At 40.4% G+C, this 23,595-nt stretch overlaps 1 protein-coding gene and 1 pseudogene across 12 annotated transcripts in view; both read right to left on the reverse strand.

Annotated features, from left to right (window-relative positions):
* Positions 1 to 23,595, reverse strand: part of RPAP2 (RNA polymerase II associated protein 2) — a 127,508-nt gene that overhangs the window by 35,505 nt on the left and 68,408 nt on the right. For 4 of the 12 annotated variants that reach the window (XM_005204294.5, XM_059884623.1, XM_024989413.2 and 1 more), the window contains exon 12: positions 9,844 to 9,993. The exons of 1 other annotated variant lie outside the window; for it this stretch is intronic. In XM_005204294.5, coding sequence (XP_005204351.2) covers positions 9,852 to 9,993 — 142 coding nt within the window. In that variant the 3' untranslated portion in view covers positions 9,844 to 9,851. 12 annotated transcript variants of the gene reach the window in all.
* On the reverse strand, positions 2,579 to 6,221 carry LOC112445989 (small ribosomal subunit protein uS2B-like; annotated as a pseudogene).

Here is a 23,595-nt window from a genome sequence, read left to right on the forward strand (position 1 = left end):
TCCTCTTCACTTTCTGCCATAAGGGTGGTGTCATCTGCATATCTGAGGTTATTGAGATTTCTCCTGGCAATCTTGATTCCAGCTTGTGCTTCTTCCAGCCCAGCGTTTCTCATGACATACTCCTTTTCCTATTTGGAACCAGTCTGTTGTTCCATGTCCAATTCATGGCCCCATCACTTCATGGGAAATAGATGGGGAAACAGTGGAAACAGAGCCTGACTTTATTTTTTTGGGCTCCAAAATCACTGCAGATGGTGACTGCAACCATGAAATTAAAAGACGCTTGCTCCTTGGAAGAAAACCTATGACCAACCTAGACAGCATATTAAAAAGCAGAGACATTACTTTACCAACAAAGTCCTGTCTAGTCAAAGCTATGGTTTTTCCAGTAGTCATGTATGGATGTGAGAGTTGGACTAAAGAAAGCTGAGCACCTAAGAATTTATGTTTTTGACCTGTGGTGTTGAAGAAGACTCTTGAGAGTCCCTTGGACTGCAAGGGGATCCAACCAGTCTCTCCTAAAGGAAATCAGTCCTGAATATTCATTGGAATGACTGATGCTGAAGCTGAAACTCCACCGAAATACTTCGGCCACCTGATGTGAAGAACCAACTCATTGGAAAAGATCCTGATGCTGGGAAGGATTGAAGGCAGGAGCAGAAGGGGACGACAGAGGATGAGATGGTTGGGTGGCGTCACTGATGTGATGGACATGAGTTTGAGTAGGCTGAGGGATTTGGTGATGGACAGGGAGGCTGGTGTGCTGCAGTCCGTGGGGTTGCCAAGAGTCGGACACGACTGAGTGACTGAACTGAACTGAACCAAAACTCTAGTTGATCCTTTCTTTTTAATCATGTTTGCCATTTTCCTCAGTTTTCTCTAATTTCAGATGTCTTTGTCTTGAGAAGAACACACCCTGGGTCTTACCTACCTCAGGGACTTTCTTCTTGAAGCTGCCCCTGCCTGGACCATACCCTCCCTCCCCTCCTAGTTCTCTGACATCTCTCTCCACTTCATAACTCCCATCCATTCTTCCATGCCATCACAAATGTCCCCTCCTATCTCTGACCCCCACAGCATACCCTGTGCCTTTTAGGTGGTAATATCATATAATTTAATGTCTAAATCAGAATACTTTTGGAAATAAAAGAGGGTACTTGTAATTAATGATGATGCTGAACTTACAGTTATATACTCGGGACTATCCCAGGCAAGCTAGGATGGATGTTCCTCTTCAGTGCATTTACCGTAGGTCTTGCCTCTCCCATCATAGTCAACAAGAGAGTCGGAAATGCAGTACTTGGATTCAATCTCAAAAAATGACACCTGATGTGAAGAGCTGACTCATTTGAAAGACCCTGATGCTGGGAAAGATTGAGGGCGGGAGGAGAAGGGGACGACAGAGGATGAGATGGTTGGATGGCATCACCGACCCAATGGACATGAGTTTGGGTAAACTCCAGGAGTGGTAATGGACAGGGAGGCCTGGCGTGCTGCAGTCCACGGGGTTGCAAAGAGTCGGACACGACTGAGCGACTGAACTGAACTGCCTCTTCTACAGGCAGGCTGAAGATTCTGAGGGCAGTGACGGTCTCATCTTTCCATCCCTTCTCATATCCAGTTAGTACTTTTTAAAAAATAAACTTTTTATTTTGAAATAATTTTAGATTTCTAGAAAGTGACAAAGAGTTCCTGTTTATCCCTTACCCAAATTCCCCCACTGTTTACATTTACATTACCATGATACATTTGTTAAAATTAACAACTGCCTTGGTTTATTGCTATTAATTAAACTTCAGACTCTATTTGGATTTCACCAGTTTTTCCATTAATGTCCTCTTCCTGTTCTGACTCAGACTACGACACGACGCTGCATTTGGTTTACATGGCTCCCCTAGGATGTGACAATATTTCATTCTTTCCTTGTTTTTCATGACAGTCTTGAGGTACTCACAAAATTTCCTGCAGAAATGTCCTCCAAACTTGATTTGTCTTTTCCCATGGTTAGACTGAGGTTATGTTTTTAGGGGAAGAATGCCACAGAGGTGAAGCACCCTTTTCATCATATGTATCAGGGTGACACATGCACACGGCATCACTGAGGATGTGAGCTTTCATCATTTGGGAAAGGTGTTCTTCCTTGCCCTGTGCTGTTCACTGGGAGCAAGTCACTGAGTTTAAGAATATCTGCCTCTACCTCCTGGAAGGCACAGTATCTATGTGTTTTTTTTTTTCTGGCTGTCTTGGGTCTTCACTGTGGTGTGCAGGCTTCTCTAGTTGTGGCAAGTGGACTTAGCTGCCCTGTGGCACGTGGGCTGTTAGTTCACCAGCCAGAGATGGAATCTGCGCCCCCTGCATTAGAAGGTAGATTCTTTTTTTAAAAAAATTAAAGCATTTTATTTTTGGCAGTGCTGAGTCTTTGCTGCTGCTCAGGATTTCTTCTAGTCGTGGCGAGTCGTGGCTACTTTCCAGTTGTGGTGTGTAGGCTTCTCACTATGGTGGCTTCTCTTATTGCGGAGCATGGGCTTCAGTAATTGTGGCTCCCAGGCTCTAAAGCACAGGCTCAGTACCTGTAGCACACAGAATTAGCTGTTCAGTGGCATGTGGTATCTTCCTGGATCAGGAATGAACCTGTTTCTCCTGCATTGGCAGGCAGATTCTTTATCACTGAGCCAACAGGAAAGCCCCTAGAAAGTGGATTCTTAACCACTGGACCACCAGGGAAGTCCATACATATAGTTTTATTCATTTATTTGTTTCAAAACTGATTCTTTTCTGACAACCTTATCTCTGTTTTCAGTTTAAGAGCCTATGGAAGAACAGCTTAAGACCACCCAGTAATTGTTCCCACCCATTCAGTGGCCTGACTAGTGGGAGCTTCAGACCAGCCTTCAGTGGCAGGCTGAGCACTCCAGTGTTCTGCAGGCAGCAACTGAATAGGCACAGAGGACACCAGCCTGTCTTCAGGCTAGCCTGTAACCTCAGGCTACAATGAACTCAGTAGCTAGAGCAGTTCATTTGCTTGGAAATGCCTCCAGTCACAGCCTTTTGAGCATGCCTTGCTCTTCTTTTTCAGTCTTCTCAGGATCTCTGAGTAAGTAGAGATCAGACATGACCTGTGTGATCACTAAGACTGTGCAGAACACTTCCCAGACCAGTATCCACTACATCAGGCCTACTGAGTGAGCTCCCTTGTCACTGCAGGGGATGAGTGTCCACACAGCAAAAAGGAGAATGTGTTACACAAAGTGATGGTAGACAGGCTAATATAAGAGGCTGGTGGTAAGCCCTAGGGTAATATCACCAGAAAAATGAGGCTCCCAGAAGCTGTCTGGATCTGATTAGTGTACGTTCCAGGAGTGAAGTACCTGGGGAGTAGCTCCAGTGGCGGCAGCAACAAACTTCAGTGAAGTCTGCTGGCCAGTTTCCCTGAAGGATGACGACAGTCACATCAACCAGTTTTTCAATGGTAACAATGGCATGAACTGTCAGCCTCTCCCAAGTCGTCTTTAGATTCCTGATATAGATGCCATCACTTTGCCTTTTGTACATGCAATGTTCCACTTGGAAGTCAAGGTTTGTACCACTTACGTGGGTTCCTGCTGCTAGGAATTTGAGGACATCCTCCTCTTTCATATACAGGACACCGAGAACTGTACACATCATGAAAATTTCCCTTTAAGATATGGGGATAGAGGACAATGCCATATGGATCCCTCTCTGGGTAGTACAGAAGGACTCCTTATATATTACTTGGAGTTCTTCTGTAAGGAAGATGTGTCTCTTCTACCTCATTTATTTTTCAATCACTTATATCAGTATGTATATTTCTTTTATACTTTGGGTCACGATTCAGTACTATATTGTTATTATTTCATTGTTGGAATTATCATGGCATTGGCCACTGGGAGCTTTCAGGTTAGTTTCTGTGTCTCTTTGACATACCTTCTTTTGGTTTTTGAGCACTTGCTTACCTTAAAGAATCTGCCTGAGATGCAGGAGGATCTGGATTTGATCCCCAGGTTGGGAAGATCCCTTGGAGAAGGAAATGGCAACCTACTCCAGTATTCTCGCCTGGGAAATCTCATGGACAGAGGAGCCTGGTGGGCTCCATAAACTGAATCGTACTCAGGTGTTCCCAAGTTAACATACACATGGCAGAAGCAGTAGTGGTCCATTTGGGCATCAGTCCACTTGGTTTCTGTTTCTGGTGAGCTACTGGCCCTTCACCTGAGGCCCTAGACCTGCAGGGTGTGGGAGATAACTAAAGAGGTGTTTCTGGGCCCAGGGAGGGAAGCAGTGGGATACAGCAGCTGCTTCTCCTCTTTATCCTGGAGAGCTGCCACTAATAGGTTAGAGGGAAGGGCCCTTTCAGGTATGATTTTTCAAAATTTATTTTAAAAAACTGTGGTATAAGTGACATTTATTCTGCAATTTTAGCTTTATCTGAATTAACAAATTTATAAAAATAGTATCATGTGTTTAAATGCATAGAAAATGTGTTCATACACTGCAGTATTTCAGTGGAGTCATAATTGATTATTTTGCTGAGTAAGTTCTTGTAAATAATATATGCTGTTGTTCAGTCACCAAGTCATGTCCAACTCTTTGCAACCCCATGGACTGCAGCATGCCAGGCTCCTCTGTCCTTCCCTATCTCCCAGAGTTTGGTCAAATTCTTGTCCATTAAGTCAGTGATGCCATCCAACCATCTCATCCTGTTGCCCCCTTCGCCTTTGCCTTCAATCTTTCCCAGTATCAGGGTCTTTTCCAGTGAGTTGGCTCTCTGCATCAAGTGGCCAAAGTATTGGAGCTTCAGCTTTACCAGTATTCAGTGAATATTCATGGTTAATTTCCTTTTGGATTGACTGGTTTGATCTCCTTGAAGTCCGAGGGACTCTCAAGAGTATACAGCAAATTAAATTATTTAGTAATGTGAAATGTTACTTCATTTTATTTTTAATTGAAGTATAGTTTATTTACAATATTGGTCTCAGGTATACAACATAGTAATTCAATACTGTTATAGATAATACTATATTTAAAGTTAATAAAATAATGGCTATATTTTCCTATACAATACGTCCCTGTACCTTATTTTATACACGGTGTAGTTTGTACCTCTTAATCCCCTACCTTTACTTTTCCCCTCCTATCTTCCTTCTTCTCACTGGTAACCACTAGTTTGTCTCTGTATCCGTGAATCTGTTTCTCTAGTTATATACATTTGTTTTTTTAGATCCTTCATATAAGTGATGAATGTCTTTCTGATTTATTTCACCAAGCATAACACGATACCACCCTTATGGCAGAAAGTGAAGAGGAACTAAAAATAAAAAGCCTCTTGATGAAAGTGAAAGAGGAGAGTGAAAAAGTTGGCTTAAAGCTCAACATTCAGAAAACTAAGATCATGGCATCTGGTCCCACCACTTCATGGCAAATAGACGGGGAAACAGTGGAAACAGTGTCAGACTTTATTTTTTTGGGCTCCCAAATCACTGCAGATGGTGACTGCAGCCATGAAATTAAAAGACGCTTACTCCTTGGAAGGAAAGTTATGACCAACCTAGATAGCATATTCAAAAGCAGAGACATTACTTTGCCAACAAAGGTCCATCTAGTCAAGGCTATGGTTTTTCCAGTGGTCATGTATGGATGTGAGAGTTGGACTGTGAAGAAAGCTGAGCACCGAAGAACTGATGCTTTTGAACTGTGGTGTTGGAGAAGACTCTTGAGAGTCCCTTGGACTGCAAGGAGATCCAACCAGTCCATTCTGAAGGAGATCAGCCCTGGGATTTCTTTGGAAGGAATGATGCTAAAGCTGAAGCTCCAGTACTTTGGCCACCTCATGTGAAGAGTTGACTCATTGGAAAAGACTCTGATGCTGGGAGGGATTGGGGGCAGGAGGAGAAGGGGACGACAGAGGATGAGATGGCTGGATGGCATCACTGACTCAATGGGCGTGAGTCTGAGTGAACTCCGGGAGTTGGTGATGGACAGGGAGGCCTGGCGTGCTGCGATTCATGGGGTCGCAGAGTCGGACACAACTGAGCGACTGAACTGAACTGAATCTGGATATAAGCTGTTTATCAAATATGATTTGGAAATATTTACCCAGTCTGGTTTGTCAATTTACTTTTTTTCCTATTGGGTTGGCCAAAAAGTTTGGGGTTTACCGTAACATTGTATAAAAAAGCTGAACAAACATTATGGCCAATGCAGTATTACGTAAGTTGTTTCAGGTGTACATTGCTCAGGACCACTTTGTAGAATAGCAAGCTTCTTTAAAAGAATAAAGACTAGACTACCAAAAAGCCTTAAATTGTATTTATTGACCTCATTCTTTACTGTGTTCTTTAGAATCTAGAGTTCAACTATGAAACTAAAATGGGACTTCTCTCAATTTTCTAGTCAACTGATAATACAACTGGTATCATCCAGAAAAAGTACAGCTTGTTATATTTTCTCAAATATTCAAGTTTCTATTTATTTCAACTTTTATTTTCATATAAATAAAAATACTGTCTTATACCTAGGATGCAAGGATTTGGTTATCCTTGTTGGGATAATGGTTCTCTATCTGTGGAAGTCACTCTGTCCGGTGATAACTAATAAGTAGCTCTGCTGCTAAGTCACTTCAGTCGTGTCCGACTACTCTGTGCGACCCCATAGACAGCAGCCCACCAGGGTCCCCCGTCCCTGGGATTCTCCAGGCAAGAACACTGGAGTGGGTAATAAGTAACTCTAGCTATACAATTATTGTGGCTAGAATTCCAGAGATGGTGAATGGAAGCTCATCTATTCGGTCTTCATGGAATATACCTGGGAAGGAAAAATGACACTTGAATAAAACACCTAAAGTATTCTCACCAGTTTTGGGGAACATTGTGTTGTCTTTCCAATATACATTCCACTTCCCCCCATTATGAAGCAATAACGGTTTGGGTAATTCATACTTGGTTCGAGGAGTAGACCCTGATCTAGGTCAATAAGAAAATCTCTCTCCTATTCCTTGCTAGAATTACTGGGTTAAGCTCATAGCATTTCATAGCCACGTGGATTAGTTCAGAAGAGCCCTCAATTAGTGCGAAAAGTTGAAGACTCTCACTAGGACAGTGTGATCTGCCATAAAACTGAGAACTACTGAATGATTCTGCCGCCTCTGGTAGATTGTAAAATGGCCCCCAGTGACCTCTGCCTTCTGGTATTCATTCCCTTATACAACCCACTCACCTTCAATGTGGGCCGAACCTAGTGATTTGTTTCTAACTAGTCACAGGATACAGAAAAAGTGATGGATGTTACTTCTGAGACTAGGTACAAAAGGACTGTGGCTTTCATCTTGCATTTCCTCTCACTTGCTCACTCTTGGGGAAGCCACATGTCGAGCTGTGGGCCACTATGGAGTGGTCCATATGGCAAGGAACTGGGAGAGGTCTCTATAGACAACAAAGAGCGAGAAACTGAGGCCCTAAGTTCAGCCCGAGAAGAACTAAGTCCTGCCAATAACCACATGAGTGAGCTTAGAAGGACTTCTTTCTCTACTTGAGCCTTCAGATGACACTGCAGCCCTGTCAGGGAGCTTTAATACAACCTCATGAGAGACTGAAGCAGAGGCCCTAAGCTAAATTGTGCCCAGATTCCTGACTCCCAGAAACACATTAAAAAAAAAAGTTTGTTGTTTTAAGCCACTTACTTTTATAATAATTTGTTAAGCAGCAAAAGATACTATCATAAAAAAGTTAGTTTGAGCTTTTTTTTTCTGTTATTTGTAACTGAAAGCACATTAACATATACTAGCTAGTAGTACAGAGAAGGCGATGGCACCCACTCCAGTGCTCCTGCCCGGAAGAGCCCAGGGACGGGGGGCCTGGTGGGCTGCAGTCCATGGGGTCGCTAAGAGTCGGACACGACTGAGCGACTTCCCTTTCACTTTTCACTTTCATGCATTGGAGAAGGAAATGGCAACCCACGCCAGTGTTCTTGCCTGGAGGATCCCAGGGACGGGGGAGGTGGGCTGCCGTCTATGGGGTCGCACAGAGTCTGACACGACTGAAGTGACTTAGCAGCAGCAGCTAGTAGTAATCTAATCTTGCAAAGGCTATAAGACATTGTACACAAATAATTTTGTGAACTTAAGGTTTACAAATATACAAACAGAAAACCCCCCACCTACCCATTCACAACCATCTTCATTTCTCATATGGAAAATTATACAATAAGGCCTCATTCATTCAGTATCCCTTATAATATTGAGGAAGTCTGGGCAAAGATTCACCTTTAATTACTTACACAAATAAACAATGTAAAGACAACAACAACAACAACACTGATCACAGGGCAACTATTAAGTCCACTTAAAACATCTACTGTTTAGGGAATTCTCTGTCAGGACTCAGCACTTTCATTGCCAGGGCCTGGATTCCTTAAAAAAACTTTAACACCATTTGTTCATATACAAGCATTAAATATGCTAATTTAAAAGGGTTCTTAATTGATACATATTCATTAAAGCAGATCTGCAAGGACATCAGGTTAGGCATACTTTGTTCTTAGTCTATCCGGAAAAGCAACCTTTCAACCAATGGACATAGGATATCATGAATTGAGGGGTATGATTAATTCAATATTCTGTACCTGAAGCTCAATAAAACAAACAAACGAAACTCAAAACTTACTCTATTCTTAGAAGGGCGTTTGAAGTGCTGCTTCCACTAGCCAAGCTGAGTTCACTGCCTAAATAAAAGCCTTTGCTTTAGAGGGTTCTCAGGGGAGCAGGGTTGCATGAACTGGTCACTAGGTTTAAGTCTGGAGGCAGTAACAGTGCTAAGTCCTTATGTTCTATTTTCTAGGAGGTTCAATGAAAGGATAATGGCATTCTTTCTTGTCTGCCAAAATATACCTCTCAAATATCCTTGTCATATATTCAAAGATTTGCTTCATAGAGTTTTTTTTAACAAAATTTCAAGTATCAAAATGTAAAATGATATCAATCTGTAGTGTGCTTCTGGGAGGAGACAAGATTTGAGATAGAAGTGAGGGGGGAATTTTGCTTTTCAAAATTATACACACAGTTCTGTATTGTTTAATTTTGACAAGCTTGTATTACTTTTATAATTTAAAAAATATTTGAAAACTTTAAAAAAAGGAAATGCTCCATAAGGGGATCTCATTCATGGTTTAGAATGAATTTCCTTTAATCATAACATTAACTTAATGCCTATCTGAGCACTTCAGAGTATGTGAAATAGAAAGTAAAGGGAAGAAGAGACGGAAAGTTGTGGATAAGGGAAGGGACATTCATATGGGCAGAGACAGAAACATGGGATAGTAGAAGAGGGCTATGTATCTGGGAACAGGGTCAGGAATCAACAAAGCTAGACTTTTAAACTCACAAGCTTATCTGTACATGAGATGACTAAGGTATTGGCTGGGCTGAAGAGGGAAGTAGGGTGAGGATATTCTCAAAGATCATTGCAGTATTTGGTTGAAGTAAACTGCTACTTCCTGGGCAAAAACTTATCAGATGGGACATGCAGGCTGGGATGGTCCAGATTTGAGTATGAAGCTGATAGTGGGGAGTTTCCTGGATTGTAAGAAACAGAACTAACTGTGGTATCCTATAAAGGAAAAATAACAAAAAGATGGGACACGGAGTAACAAGAGTGGACAGGAATTGACTGGGGCAGCTGGGAACTCAGGGATATTGTAATCTACCATAGCAAGCTGAAGACGTATGGAGGTCTCTAGTTGGTTTTTAAAATTTCCAATATGAAAACAGAGTCCAAACGGGCAACAAATAAAAAAACAAACAAAAAACTAAAGTAAAACAAGTCAACGCACCATTCTGGTTAACAGCTGGTTCTAAATATGATGGTTAAACTTTCAAGGTCTTCATTTTTTAAATGCAATTCTTCAAGCAGGGTGGTCATGAACTGTGTAAACATCACATTTTCCTGAGAAAGCTTCTGAATGCCAAGAGTTGAGGTCAATCTGAAACACCAAAAATATTAAATGCATATCCATGAAATTGCAAGGACTAAGGGGCTCCAGTCTTTAACATGGCAGAAGGGATTTTTCTGAGAATAATGAAGTCTCTCTGATTTAGCAAAATCCACAGAGAGAGGATCTTCTACTAAAGCTGAAGAGAAATCTCATGAAAAAACTGAAAGACCAAACATACTGTTACATAAGGAAAGAAGCTTAAAAGCCTTAATCTGAAACATGTTAGTCATTATGTCAGCAAAAGCTACCAAAATTCTGCTCAGAAAAGAACATTAATGAAGTCTTTCCACATGAGGAAAGGAGGTTGTGTAGAGAAGCTTAGAGCTGAGAATTGCTTAAAAAAACATAATTTGTATCAACTGTTTAGGTTATATCACTTGAAAAACAGACAACAAACAAAAAGATTGCCTTTGGATGAAACATTATCATTTTTATTTATTTTTTAAACATTTTTATTTTTGTAATACTGAACAGACAAATTGCATCTTACAAGGTACTTAATACAAAACTTCAGAAGGAAAACAAAGCTTTCTTCTCTAACCATTTCCAGTAACTATCCCTAAAGACTGATTACATATATAATAGTCATAGAAGTAATTTTCATGAGTGATTAGTAAACATGATTTTTAAAAAAGTGAACAATATCTAATCACAAAGACTGCAAACCATTCCTTTTCATAAATTTTTGTATCTCCAGAGAGCATGGGCATGCTTCACAGAGCCTTTTTCCAAGTACATTCTGGAAAGCTTTTTGAAAAAAAAAAATTATTTTTCACCCAGTCTACACTTCCCACACAAAGCTCTTACAGATGCTTATTTAACCTTGGCCATTGCCAGTGGGCACATCAAATATAAATAAAATAACTCTGATTTAAATCAATATAGCTCAAGAAATCAGAGCAGAGGAGTTTCACAGTAGTGAGTGTGGGAATGAGAAATGTTATTTTCTGAGGCAGATTTCTTCCTTGCTTAGCCATTTCATGCAGAAAGCAGAAACAAAAGGAAAAATTTGTCAGAACTGTCCAAAGATGCCCTAGACTTTGAGTAGACTCTCTATATTCCTGAAGGTATTTTAGCAAGAACTGGAGATGAGGTGATTCTGTCCAGTGAAATCCAGAGAGCTACCCAAGAAAACTTCTGATTTCCTCACCCACCTCTCCTCTATTTATTTATAGCTAGTGGATGGAGTACTAGGTTCTCCTATTTCATGAGCCTTGTCTGCAGGTATTCCCCAAAGACAGTTCATACTTGGAAATCCTTCTATCCAAGCATTCTAATGCCAAGTTCAAGCTGGGCACTTGGGTGAACTTACAGGCAGTTGTGGCCAGCTTTTCCTGTGGAGAAAGTAGAACCTAAAAGTCAACTCTTTCGGCTTTCTCATACTTAGCTGATGCCAACATTTAAAATATCAAGTTGCTGCTTCCCCACAGTAAGACCAAAGGTGCTGGGGATGGGATAACACTGGCAAAAACAGGAAGTCAGGGCAGTCAGATCAGATGTCAGCTCCACAAAAACCTAGCTTTTGTGTGTTTTAAAAATGGTAATGACATATCCAAAACAATGTCTCTGATTTTCAAGGAGACTATACGAAAACATATAGTTTGGTTCATATATGAAAACAAAGTTTCCTCAATTACTTCTCAAAGTGCCATTAATATGTTAAACTTCCTCAAATTAGAAATAAAGGCTGACTACTAGATTTTTCAACCTGTGTGCCCATATGAAAGCAGAAAATAATAAATGTTATAGAGAAAGAGTTTGTAAGAGAATTTTTCTATCAATCACTCTAGTTAGAAAATATTTTGGGAATAGTAACACTTCTCTAACAAACTTATAAGGTTAATATTATTGTAAAATTATAGGATATGTTCGTGCATGTGTGCTAAGTTGCTTCAGTCGCGTCCAACTCATTGCAACCCCATGGACTGTAGCCCACCAGGCTCCTCTGTCCATGGGATTCTCCAGGCAAGAATACTGGAGTGGGTTGCCATTCCCTTCTCCAAGGATATATTCAAATTTACCTAAAAGTTTTGTTCATAAAGAAAAACCAGGATTATTGAGAAACTTTCCAACAATGCAATCTCGTTCCTGAGCCCATGCCACAGACAGCTAAGCAACCAGCCGTTCTTTGCTTAATGAGCTTGGACCTGTTTTGAGACGCCTCAAAAACATGGCTCTGAGCAGCAATCTGTTATGTTTTCTCACAAGATGAGTATCGAAGCCCTAGGGTGTATCTATAAAATGGGGCTAATAGTACTTAACTTCCTTAAAAGTTATTATTGCAAAAGGATACTATAAATAGGTTTTTAAAAAATCAATTATGATAATAACATTTATCATGTGCTACCTAGGAGATTTACTGTGTACTTGTTCTAAGTATGAATTATCTCTTTTTAACTGCACAATGACTGAAAAATATATACTGCTCCCATTTTATGAGTAAGGAAATAAAGGCACAAAAAAATGGAAGTACCTTCTCCAAAGTCACAAAGATAGTAAGTGTGAGGTCACAGCTTTGAAACCCAGGCAATATATCTCAAAAAGCCCATACTCCTGGCTAATACACAAGCTTTCATTCTTTGTAGGCTATAGAATACTATATAAATTTAATCTTCACTTGTGCCCTTCACTACTGTGCCCTCAATGAACATGCAGAAGAAACAGAATGTTTTAACTGCTTTAGAGAACTAAAAGGACAACAAAGTAGCTAGCAGCAGAAGGAAATGCTAATGGAGAAATCATACAAGGTCTGGTGTCTGTTAGGAGACAGTAATAGCAGTTTTGGGGTCTGGGGATCTCTGCAGCAAGTCATCAGACAGATAGCAATCCTTAGGCAACTGGAGCCAGGATTTCCTGACTTCTCTTAACACTTGAGCCTTAAGTGTTGTTGCATAATTTTACTCCCGGAAAGTGAGCCAATGAGATTTCCTTTATTTATTCCCTTGTCCTTTTAATCTTTATCTGAAAAGATTTCTTCCCTACCCCCAAGTCCCTAACACAGAATATAGTAAGAAATATATATTACCTTTCTAAAATTTTTGACTTAAATCCTTTTTGGAATAAGCTGAGGTATAAAGAAATAAATACTCTAATAGTGCCTGTGTACCTCTAAACATTAGTAACCCAGTGGATTACTTTTGGGGAGTCATGTAAAAATTGTTTTTCTTTCCATAGAAACCAAGCTCACAAAAAAAAAAAAAAAAAAAAAAGAATGGTTTTGACAAGCTATAAAGTCATAATAGTATGTCAGGGAAGATGCTAAACCCTGAAGACTAGTAATTTTATTCATTCAAAAGAATTATGATTTACTTCTATCTCCAAAGTAATTTACATTTAAAGTTGAATAAGAGCTATATATAACCTTTGTTTTCTAGATTCCTTGACTTGTCTACTTTAGTATGTTTTATTACTTAATAGCAACTGGCACTCTTCCAGACTGACTGCTTACTGGATATCTGCTGGATTTCCATGTCCATGTCATTGGTGTAGTGAGAGGCCTCTGTGCCTGTTTGCAGAGATGAATCTGAGACAAGATCATAACTTTTTATCAGACTTTATGGTTTTGGTCAATGATAAGAGCTGGCTGTTGCCATTGACAAAGATGCTTTTGCCATTGAGAAAGCAAGGATTCTTTTTAGGGTACACACCACCTTAATGATAGGTACTATTGGCTGAATTGGGTGGGCGGACCTGTCTGATGTAGAGGAGCACTGCGTTGAGCTTGGAGACAGGGTTCTGTGCAGAATCTGCTTTTGTTAGCAGTGACCATGGAAGGTGGCTTCGGCAAGCACAGAGCACTAGGCAAACAGTCTATGTGTGCTTAGAACTAGGTCCAAGGACAAATGAACAAAGACTTATTACTGCAACTATTCTTTACATGGTCTCTTCACTGCCACATCTGACAGCCTCCTCTTAGTTCTTTTTCCAGTTGACTGCAGTATTTGATGTCCTCATTCACTTCCTCCTTTTCTAGAATTCTCCTTCTTTGGCTTTTCAGGTACTCTTATCTCAGTTCTGCTCCTACTCCTGAACCTTTATGATCTCTCTTGTTGGCATTTTTTTTAAAACCAGCCCATTAATAATGACAGGTCTTACCTAAGGTTTCATATTGACCCTCTTTGGCACTAAATCCTATCTCATGGCTCTGATTACCAGTGATTCAAATCTCTTGGGATTTTTTTTACACTTTGGATGTCCAAAAGGTACCTCAAAAACATTCTGTTCAAACCTGAAATTCTGACTTCTCGTTTTCATTAAAAACTTCTAGTATTACAAATCTCAAGTCATCTTTTAACTCTTTACCCTTAATGTTCTTTGTTCAATGAACTACCAAGTCCTCCTGATTCTCCTCTGATGTGCTTCTTGAATCCATTTCATTTCCCCTGTTCTCACTGTCTAATTCAGATGAATCCTCTCCTCCTGGGACTACCTCCTCAGCCACTAAGTGGTCTCCCACTCCATTCCAGCCTCCACACTGCCACCACGATCCTCTCTCGTACATCTGATTAAGTCACTCTCTTTGATAAGTACTTATAGGAGAAACCAAATTTCTCTGGACCTTTTATTTTTCATTCTATCACATGGATATGCTTATATTTCAAGTAATATGAAAATATATAGTTAGTTGTATATTTTTTTCTCATCAAGCAGGAAGGTGGAAAACTGGGATATTTATTCATCCATCTTTGTATTCCCCACAGACTTGTTCCCTTAATAGTAATACATAATTTGGTGAAGGATTACAGAACTGAAACTGCTGCTATACTAGCACTTCTCAGTGAACTACAAGATGCATGCGTATATGTGCGTGCTTAGTTGTGAGTGACTCCTTGTGACCCTATGGACTACAGGCTGCCAGGCTCTTTGTCCATGGGGTTCTCCAGGCAAGAATACTGGAGTGGATTGCCACTTCCTTCTCCAGGGGATTTTCCAGACCCAGGGATCTAACCAGGGTCTCCTGCAACTCCTGCTTTGGCAGGTGGATTCTTTAACACTGAGCCACGTAGTCCTGGACAAACGATGGTCTGTGGGCCAAATCTGGCCTGCTGCTTGTTACTTTTGTAAATAAAATTGAAAAACAGTCATGCCCATTTATTTATGTATTCTGTAGCTGCTTTTGTATTCCAACAGCAGAGCTGAGCAGCTGGGACAGTTGGGCCAGCAAAGATGAAGATATAATCTGGCCCTTCACAGAAAGTTTGCACATTCTTATACTAGTAGATTAATGTGCACCAATTTTAATTTAAAGTGAATAACTCAGTCACTAATACAATGCTTTATATGCTGTAAGTCTGATGATGGGAGCAACTAACATGAGATGAGAAATCCAAAGCAATCATTTGGCTGTAGGATATTAAAGATCTGGTCTGGGAAAGATCTTCTGCCCCCTGGATCACTAAAGTATGGAAGATGCTTAACGAAACCAAAAATATCTCATAAAAATCTACCAGCTGGAGAGAGAACTTTCCTTGATTTACTTCACTCCAGCCAAACTGAGCAAAGTTGCCTCAATTAAGCCAAGGTTTAGTTTGTCCTCACTTAAGAGCTGGCTGTGTTCTTTCTACGGGGTGCTTTTTCCCCAAGTATCTACATGGTGGACTCCTTCATGTAATTCAGTTTTGTTTAAATGTCACCTTTTCTATCTTAAACCCATCGTCTCGTTTACCTTCTCTACCTGCCTACTTTGTCTTCACAGTCCTTACTATTTTCTAGTTCTATTATTTGTTTGCTTGTTTACTGTCTCTCTCTCATCCAAAAGAAGGTGAATGTCATGAGGGTAGTGACTCGTGTATTTACTGCATTCACTGTGTCCTTCATGTTGGGGACACTGTAGGTGATCACTAATTGTTTAATGAGGAGAAATGGCTTAAGAGGTCACGAATTTATTGTGTTTACGGAAATATTTTTTCTTCTTCAAAATATTTTCCTCCTTTCCGTTTTAGAGGAAGGGAGGGAGGAAGCATGTTCTCGACTCCTCCTCCCGCCTGCACAGAGTAGTATCATCTTCCTGCTAGAATATTTCAGAGTATCTATCAGGGAGGTGAGATGAGCTTCAAATTCATTAGGTGGGCCAAACATTAAATCAAGATCTACCACTTGTTTCTGCATTTCTCCTCCTTACTTCCATTTGTCCTGAAACTCAGTGTTGGCCAAGGGTGAGCAGGACTGAGAGCCACTGAGCAGGCTTGGTCTGTACCTTTAATTCACTCCATTCCTGTAGAGGAAACTGTGGAGCAAGGGGCTGTTCCTCAAGTGGGTGCCTGGTGCCTTCCTCTGGAGCAAAGGTATTTTAGCTCCACAGGTTAAATATGAAAATGACACTTGCCCAAAAGGAAGAGCACTTTAGAATTTCTACAGTCCAACTACTACAGGTCATTATTTTTGTGTATTTCTGGTTGGTTACTACTGTTCTTGAATGGGGTGTGTTCTTACTCTTTTTAGGTCAATGAAAGTAACAGAGTGTAGCTGCAAAGCTATACTCCCTTTCAGTCTCCTCCCATTAAGTTAGAAGATCTAAGAAAACAGACTCAAGATCATTTCTTAATGTAGTGATTTGGACCCTTTACACAAGATAGTTAATAAACTACCTCCATAACCTTGAAGGACGGAGATTCTTTACCTCTATGTGTATAGCATGTTGCAATGGTTAATATGCTTTAAATCCTGGACGTTGTTTCTTATATATAATGTAAATGGCCCTTGCAGAATATGGACGTGGTGGGGGCTGTGTGTGGGAGGGAGAGGCAGCACTTAAAAGTTATTCCTTCATATGCTTGAAAATGGTTCTCAATTAATTCCAAGTCTTTTTCTTATTTCCTAATAGATGCCATCTAACTGCTCCTTATTCAGACTGGTGTTCTTCGCTATATCCCTAATTCTAGCTTCTCATTTTCCTAAAATGCAATGCCCCAGAATATACTGTTCAAATTCATTACTTCACAACAAAAATACATTTTCAGAGAAAGATATCATGATGTAAAATCTTTCACATCCAAGTTATCTTTGAAGTAAAACCTCAGAATCTTATAAATCCTCTCCCATTTTTGTTAAATTGAGTCCCCAGGCTCCTCCTTTCAATACTTTAAAGGATTAGCATATACATCTGTATATATTATATACTTAATATATAAAATTTAAAGGGACTCAAACCTCTGTTCTAGTCCAACAACTTCTAATAGTGAATATCAAAGGAAACAATAACTGGGCCCAAATAACTACTCTACTTAAATAAAATAGTAATATAGCATAGTTGGTATTTAACAGTGTGCTTTATGCAGGAAATGCCTTTAAAATAATCAATAGAAAATGTGACTGGCAGTGAGTAAAAACAGAAGATTTTTATGTTTCCATTTATTACCTTTGTGTACTTTTAAAGATGAATAAAAACCTCTAAAGGTGACACGAAAAGGATGGTTTACCACAAACAGTCTTTATGTTGGAGAATATAATTTGACAAAAATGACATAATCTGCAAATGTATAAATCACAAACAAGCCAGGAAACTTCTCATGAGAACTCCCCTGATTCAAATCTCTATTCTGAAAAGAAAGGCAGCCTTCTATAACTAGTTCTTTACCATATGGTCAATGGCATGACAACAAAAGCAAAAAAAAGCGAAGTATCAAACTGCATCTTATTGATAAGACCTTTATTTAGCTGACTGCTCCACATGTGCTACACATCAAAAGGAGAGTCTGAAGGCAGGTTAGGACAGGCACCCTCCATTCGTTATTACTGAGCTGTCAAACAACATCTGGTTAACAGGAATTCTTATACACACAATTGGGAAGAGTTTCAAAGTTTGGTAACTGAAACAAGAGATTTTTAATTAAAAGTGGCCTTTTTATAAATCCTTATATCCAAAGATTTAGAGCTATACAAACTCTTGTTAAGCCTCAGAAGAAAGTTATCTGTGACTGTGAGTCACTGGTTTGTTTCGTATCAACAGAGAAAGCTATATGAAGAATTAAAGTTGTAGTTTACTGAACAAGTGGAGGTAAAACAATTGATGGGACTCAAGGTTATCCATCTCCTGGTAGTGCATTAAGAAACAGTAATTGACTTGGAATTTTAAATGGCCTTCCCAGTGTGGCTGTATTGCTTTGCTTACTGCACATTCCCACTGGGGAGCATACGATGCAGCTCTTGCAATACCAGAAATCGCAGCATGGTCTGATCGATCCTTTCTTGAATAATCTGGGTGATACGTGTGAAGATCACATCAAGCATTTATCTTAAATGAAATAGCACAGACATCCCTTAACCTGACCATCAACACTAAGCAGCAGTACCTCTTAAGAGTTTCCTAAACTTGCAGAATCAAGCTGGTAGGCTGTTGTGAAATGACACTGACCACCACTCCTCATATTCAGTATAATCTTAAGTGAAAAAAGTGCTGTGAGAATGTCTATGTGAATAAATGTCACCAGAAAGCGTGCTTCTCTATGGTTTGGGGTTGGAGGAAGGGACAGGAAGTGAAAAGCCACACTTTTCTGTATTATCAGATTTGAGAAATTACTAGGTTCATACAGAGTTCTGTTGCAGTAGGGAAACCTGTTCTGCTGATCACCACACATAAAGGTGATGAATATGCAGAGACTGCCAAAAGATAATGCTGGGCTTAAAAGGAAATTTTTGACACTCTGATCTCATCCTTCAGAAGTTAGGGCTGGGCAGGAGAAGGTAAGAGGGATATTTCTGTTAAAAGGAAGTACCTTCAATATTTACATGCACAAGCACTATGCCTGTTGCTTTACCAATGCAAACAGAATAGATATTACAGTACCTGACATTTCAGGGGCTTAGAATCAAACAAAACCAAATGTCTTTTGCGACAGATGAGGCATCTTTATTAATACTGGCCTGAGTAAGTGAGAAATCTGAAACATGAGGTCTAACTGCACAGTCTTCTTTGATGAGGGTATACCACTTAGTTTCTTAAATGGGACCTATCCAGCTAGTTTCCTTTTGACAGCTGAGGTGGGCAGGGTACGGATTCATCCAAGGTCACATTGGTTAAGAACAGTGCTAAAAATGGACGCCTTTTATCACAGAGGATCTTGCTTATCTATCAAGTCTGGATACTCCTTCCTGCACTGCAGCAACAGTTGTCATTTTACCCTTACCATGTCTTCTTTAAGAAAACGAGTTGGGATTTTCCCTCATTCTCTACATGCTGCTGCTGCTGCTGCTAAGTCGCTTCAGTTGTGTCCGACTCCGTGCGACCCCATAGACAGCAGCCCACCAGGCTCCCCCGTCCCTGGGATTCTCCAGGCAAGAACACTGGAGTGGGTTGCCATTTCCTTCTCCAATGCATGAAAGTGAAAAGTGAAAGTGAAGTCACTCAGTCATGTCCGACTCTTCGCGACCCCATGGACTGCAGCCTACCAGGCTCCTCCGTCCATGGGATTTTCCAGGCAAGAGAACTGGAGTGGGGTGCCATTGCCTTCTCCGTGAACAAGTGCTAAATGATAAAGGATGACTTCTGTCTGTGAAAACATACACTCAAAACTGAAACAAAGGAGAGCTGTGACCAGTAGTAACCCAATGGGTCAAAATGTCATCTATTTTCAGAAATTTGAGGGCTCACACAAACCCAAGGCATTTTACAAAACATCTCTCTCAGATATTAAAAAATTTTTTTTTGGTATAAACTTTCAAAAAGGATATCATCTGTATGTTCAGGGCTCATATTTAACATAACTCTTTTTCTACCTTGAGTGTTTCTTACTGGGAAGAACGTAGATGATTATTCAACTCTGTCACTTATTTCTCTAAAAACATTTGTCTAATCTGTGACCCTTAGCCTCCTCCTTGAAGTAACACAATGGCCCCAGGGGCACAGGGAAAGAACAACAAAAAAAGTCAGCCTATGGAACAGCTTTTCTTTTTCCATAAAATAACATGGGCTGGGCCATGTGCAGAGGTAACTCCTTCATGGCACTTCCCTAAGCTCCTCTGGATGTTGTTTTTAAGTAGCTGCTCTGAATGTTGTTTTTAAGTAAACATTTCCCTGGTGGCTCAGAGGGTAAAGCATCTGCCTGCAATGCAGGAGACCTGGGTTCAATCTCTGGGTGGGGAAGATCCCCTGGAGAAGGAAATGGCAACCACTCCAGTATTCTTGCCTGGAAAATCCCATGGACGGAGAAGCCTGGTGGGCTACAGTCCATGGAGTCGCAAAGAGTCGGACACGACTGAGCAACTTTACTTTCACTTTCAAACATGGTTTTACTCTTGTTTGACAAGGAAACAAATGACAAGCGGTCAGAGCTCAGTTTAAAATTCAGATACTTTAAAATGGGTGACTTTCTAAATTAGAGCAAGTGAATTAGTTTCCCTTGAAGAATGCCAGTTTTTCCCCCAGCTATTCCTTTTGTGGCAGGATCTCAGCCACTGAGTCAAACATAAGCAGCTACAGTGATTTCCAAGTTTGTAAAAAGAAACTTTTCTTTATGAAACTAACTTGTTTATCTTCCACCTTTCTGTGAAGTTACACCAAGTGTTAACTCCACAGTGAGGCTCAAGTGACTTTCTTAAGGTCACGTAGTTAGTAAGAGATGAGCAAATAAGCCCCAGAAGTACTCCCACAGGTCTACACTTCTAACCACCATACCACACAAGCTCACATGTCTGATTCATTTTAAGAACGAGGAGACTTTATGATTTCAAAGGCCCACTTGTCTATGCTCTTCAAATAATTTTTGAAATCTGTCATTACAAAATAAAACATGCTAATGAAAACAGGCAATTCTATTGTTTCTAATTAATTCATCCTTTCTGTGATAGCCAAAAAGCATCTTCCAACACCATTAACTACTGAAGACTTTAGAAGAAACCTAGGAAATGCCTCTAAGCAACCAAATCCTGGCAGATACAGCTAAATTAACTGATTTAGCACATCTTTATCTAGCACACTAATAACTGCACTAGGACAGTGGTTGTCAATTTTATCTGTACAAATTACAATCACTTGGGGAACTTAAAAATATTTATGTCCAGGCTCCATCCCAGACCATTCAATTAAAATCTTTGAATCAGATATTATACATTACACACACACACACACAGAGGGATTCCCTGGTGGCTCAGATGGTAAAGAGTCTGCCTGCAATGTGGGAGACCCAGGTTTGATCCCTGGGTTGGGATGATCCACTGGAGAAGGAAATGGCAACCCACTCCAGTATTCTTGCCTGGAGAATCCCATGGATGAAGGAGCAGAGTTGGACACCACTGAGCGACTTCTTTCTATACATATACATATGTATATGTGTATATATGTGTGTATATATATATATATATACAAAGAAATTTTTATTTTATTTTTTTGGCTATGCCATAAGGCTTGCAAGATATTAGTTCCCCAAGCAGGGATTAAACCTACACCCACAGTAGTGAAAGTGTGGGGTCCTAAACACTTTACCATCAGGGAATTCCCAAGTATTAGTAATTTTTAAACACTTTCTATGTGATTCTAATGGACAACCAGTGTTTAGAACGAAGCACAAGCTGGAATCAAGATTGCTGGGAGAAATATCAATAACCTCAGATATGCAGATGACACCACGCTTATGGCAGAAAGTGAAGAGGAACTAAAAAGCCTCTTGGTGAAAGTGAAAGAGGAGAGTGAAAAAGTTGGCTTAAAGCTCAATATTCAGAAAACGAAGATCATGGTTCTGGTCCCATCACTTCATGGCAAATAGATGGGGAAACAGTGGAAACAGTGTCAGACTTTATTTTGGGGGGCTCAAAAAACACTGCAGATGGTGACTGCAGCCATGAAATTAAAAGACGCTTACTCCTTGGAAGGAAAATTATGACCAACCTAGATAGTATATTGAAAAGCAGAGACATTACTTTGCCAACAAAGGTCCATCTAGTCAAGGCTATGGTTTTTCCAGTGGTCATGTATGGATGTGAGAGTTGGACTGTGAAGAAAGCTGAGCACCGAAGAACTGATGCTTTTGAACTGTGGTGTTGGAGAAGACTCTTGCGAGTCCCTTGGACTGCAAGGAGATCCAACCAGTCCATCCTAAAGGAGATTGGTCCTGGGTGTTCATTGGAAGGACTGATTGTAAAGCTGAAACTCCAGTACTTTGGCCACCTCATGCGAAGAGTTGACTCACTGGAAAAGACTCTGATGTTGGGAGGGATTGGGGGCAGGAGGAGAAGGGGACGACAGAGGATGAGATGGCTGTATGACATTACTGACTCGATGGACGTGAGTCTGAGTGAACTCCGGGAGTTGGTGATGGACAGGGAGGCCTGGCGTGCTGTGATTCATGGGGTCGCAAAGAGTCGGACACGACTGAGTGACTGAACTGTTCAGTTCTGATCATTTGTTATACTTGTTATCTACACTGCTGGAAGAAAATGAATAGCAAAGAAAATGAGATCTTTATATAGATACCTCTACCAAAGCAGAAGACAATACGGTCCAAAAGAAGGGTCTCACCTATAGGAATTTGTAAAAGGAAGATATTATTTGTACCTCTGGGGGCTTAAGAAAGACTTCTAAGGAGGTAGTGACATTAGAAGTGGGTCTTGAAGGCTAGGACAGGCAAACATGAAAAGGAAAGGCATTTTAAGCACAGGCCACAATGATACAAGCTAACAGAGAACAAAAGGACACAAAAGAGAAATAAGTTGGGTAAGCAGGTTGGGGCTCTATTAGGAGGGCTTTGAATCTCAAGCAAAATCACATGATAGGAAATGGGGGTGTCACTAGGTTTCTGAACAAAGACCTGCCCTGATCAGAATTAAGCTTTAGTGAGATTACTTCTGTAGCTAGAGAAAGGATGGGCTAGTTTGAGGGAAGAGACACCTGGCCAGAGACCTGTTTAAGAAGGTTATGATTGCAGCAGTCTAGGCAAGTAATGAAAGCCTGATGTGGGTTGGTAGCAATGGGAAGGGAGAAAAACAAAGGAAGGATTTAACAATTGATTAGATATGGGAGATAAGGGCAAGACAAGCACCAAAGCCAACTTCAGACTTCAATTCTGGGTAATTAGGAAGAGATCACCTAAATCTTAGATTTGAGAGAGTGAATTGCTTTAGTGATATCCAAATGGAGATCTCCCTTCCCACAAATAAAATTCTGGTTTGCAACCTAGGAGAGACGTCAGAACTGAAGATGCAACTTTTGGGGAGGGACAAAAGAAACATTTCATTAGGACAACCGATTGTATTCCTAAGATGTCTCCCTTACCGGTTACCAATTATAACTGTCCTGATTTCTTGAACTAACCTTTCACCAGCACACTTCAGCCTCTCTTGCATCCTTATCTTAACTTTCCTATTCATCAAAACTACAACCTGGGATCAGTGCTACATACTTGCTTTCTCCACACCTACAATAGGATAGCTGAAAAGTACTGGAGGGGAGGAGTGTGGGAGGAAGAAGGGAACTTCAAAAATTGATACCACTACAAATCCATGATCTCTGGCCTCCTCTGGGTTACTTGTCAGCTTTCTCTGGCACTTGGTTAGGTCCTTTTCTGGATACTCTCAATGACTGTAACCAATTTCTTTCACACCCTACTCAACCATCATCTCTTTAGTTTTAGAACCCAACATCATACTCATTGAAAACAT

This window comes from Bos taurus, chromosome 3 (genome assembly GCF_002263795.3).
Source record: "Bos taurus isolate L1 Dominette 01449 registration number 42190680 breed Hereford chromosome 3, ARS-UCD2.0, whole genome shotgun sequence".
NCBI lineage: Eukaryota > Metazoa > Chordata > Mammalia > Artiodactyla > Bovidae > Bos > Bos taurus.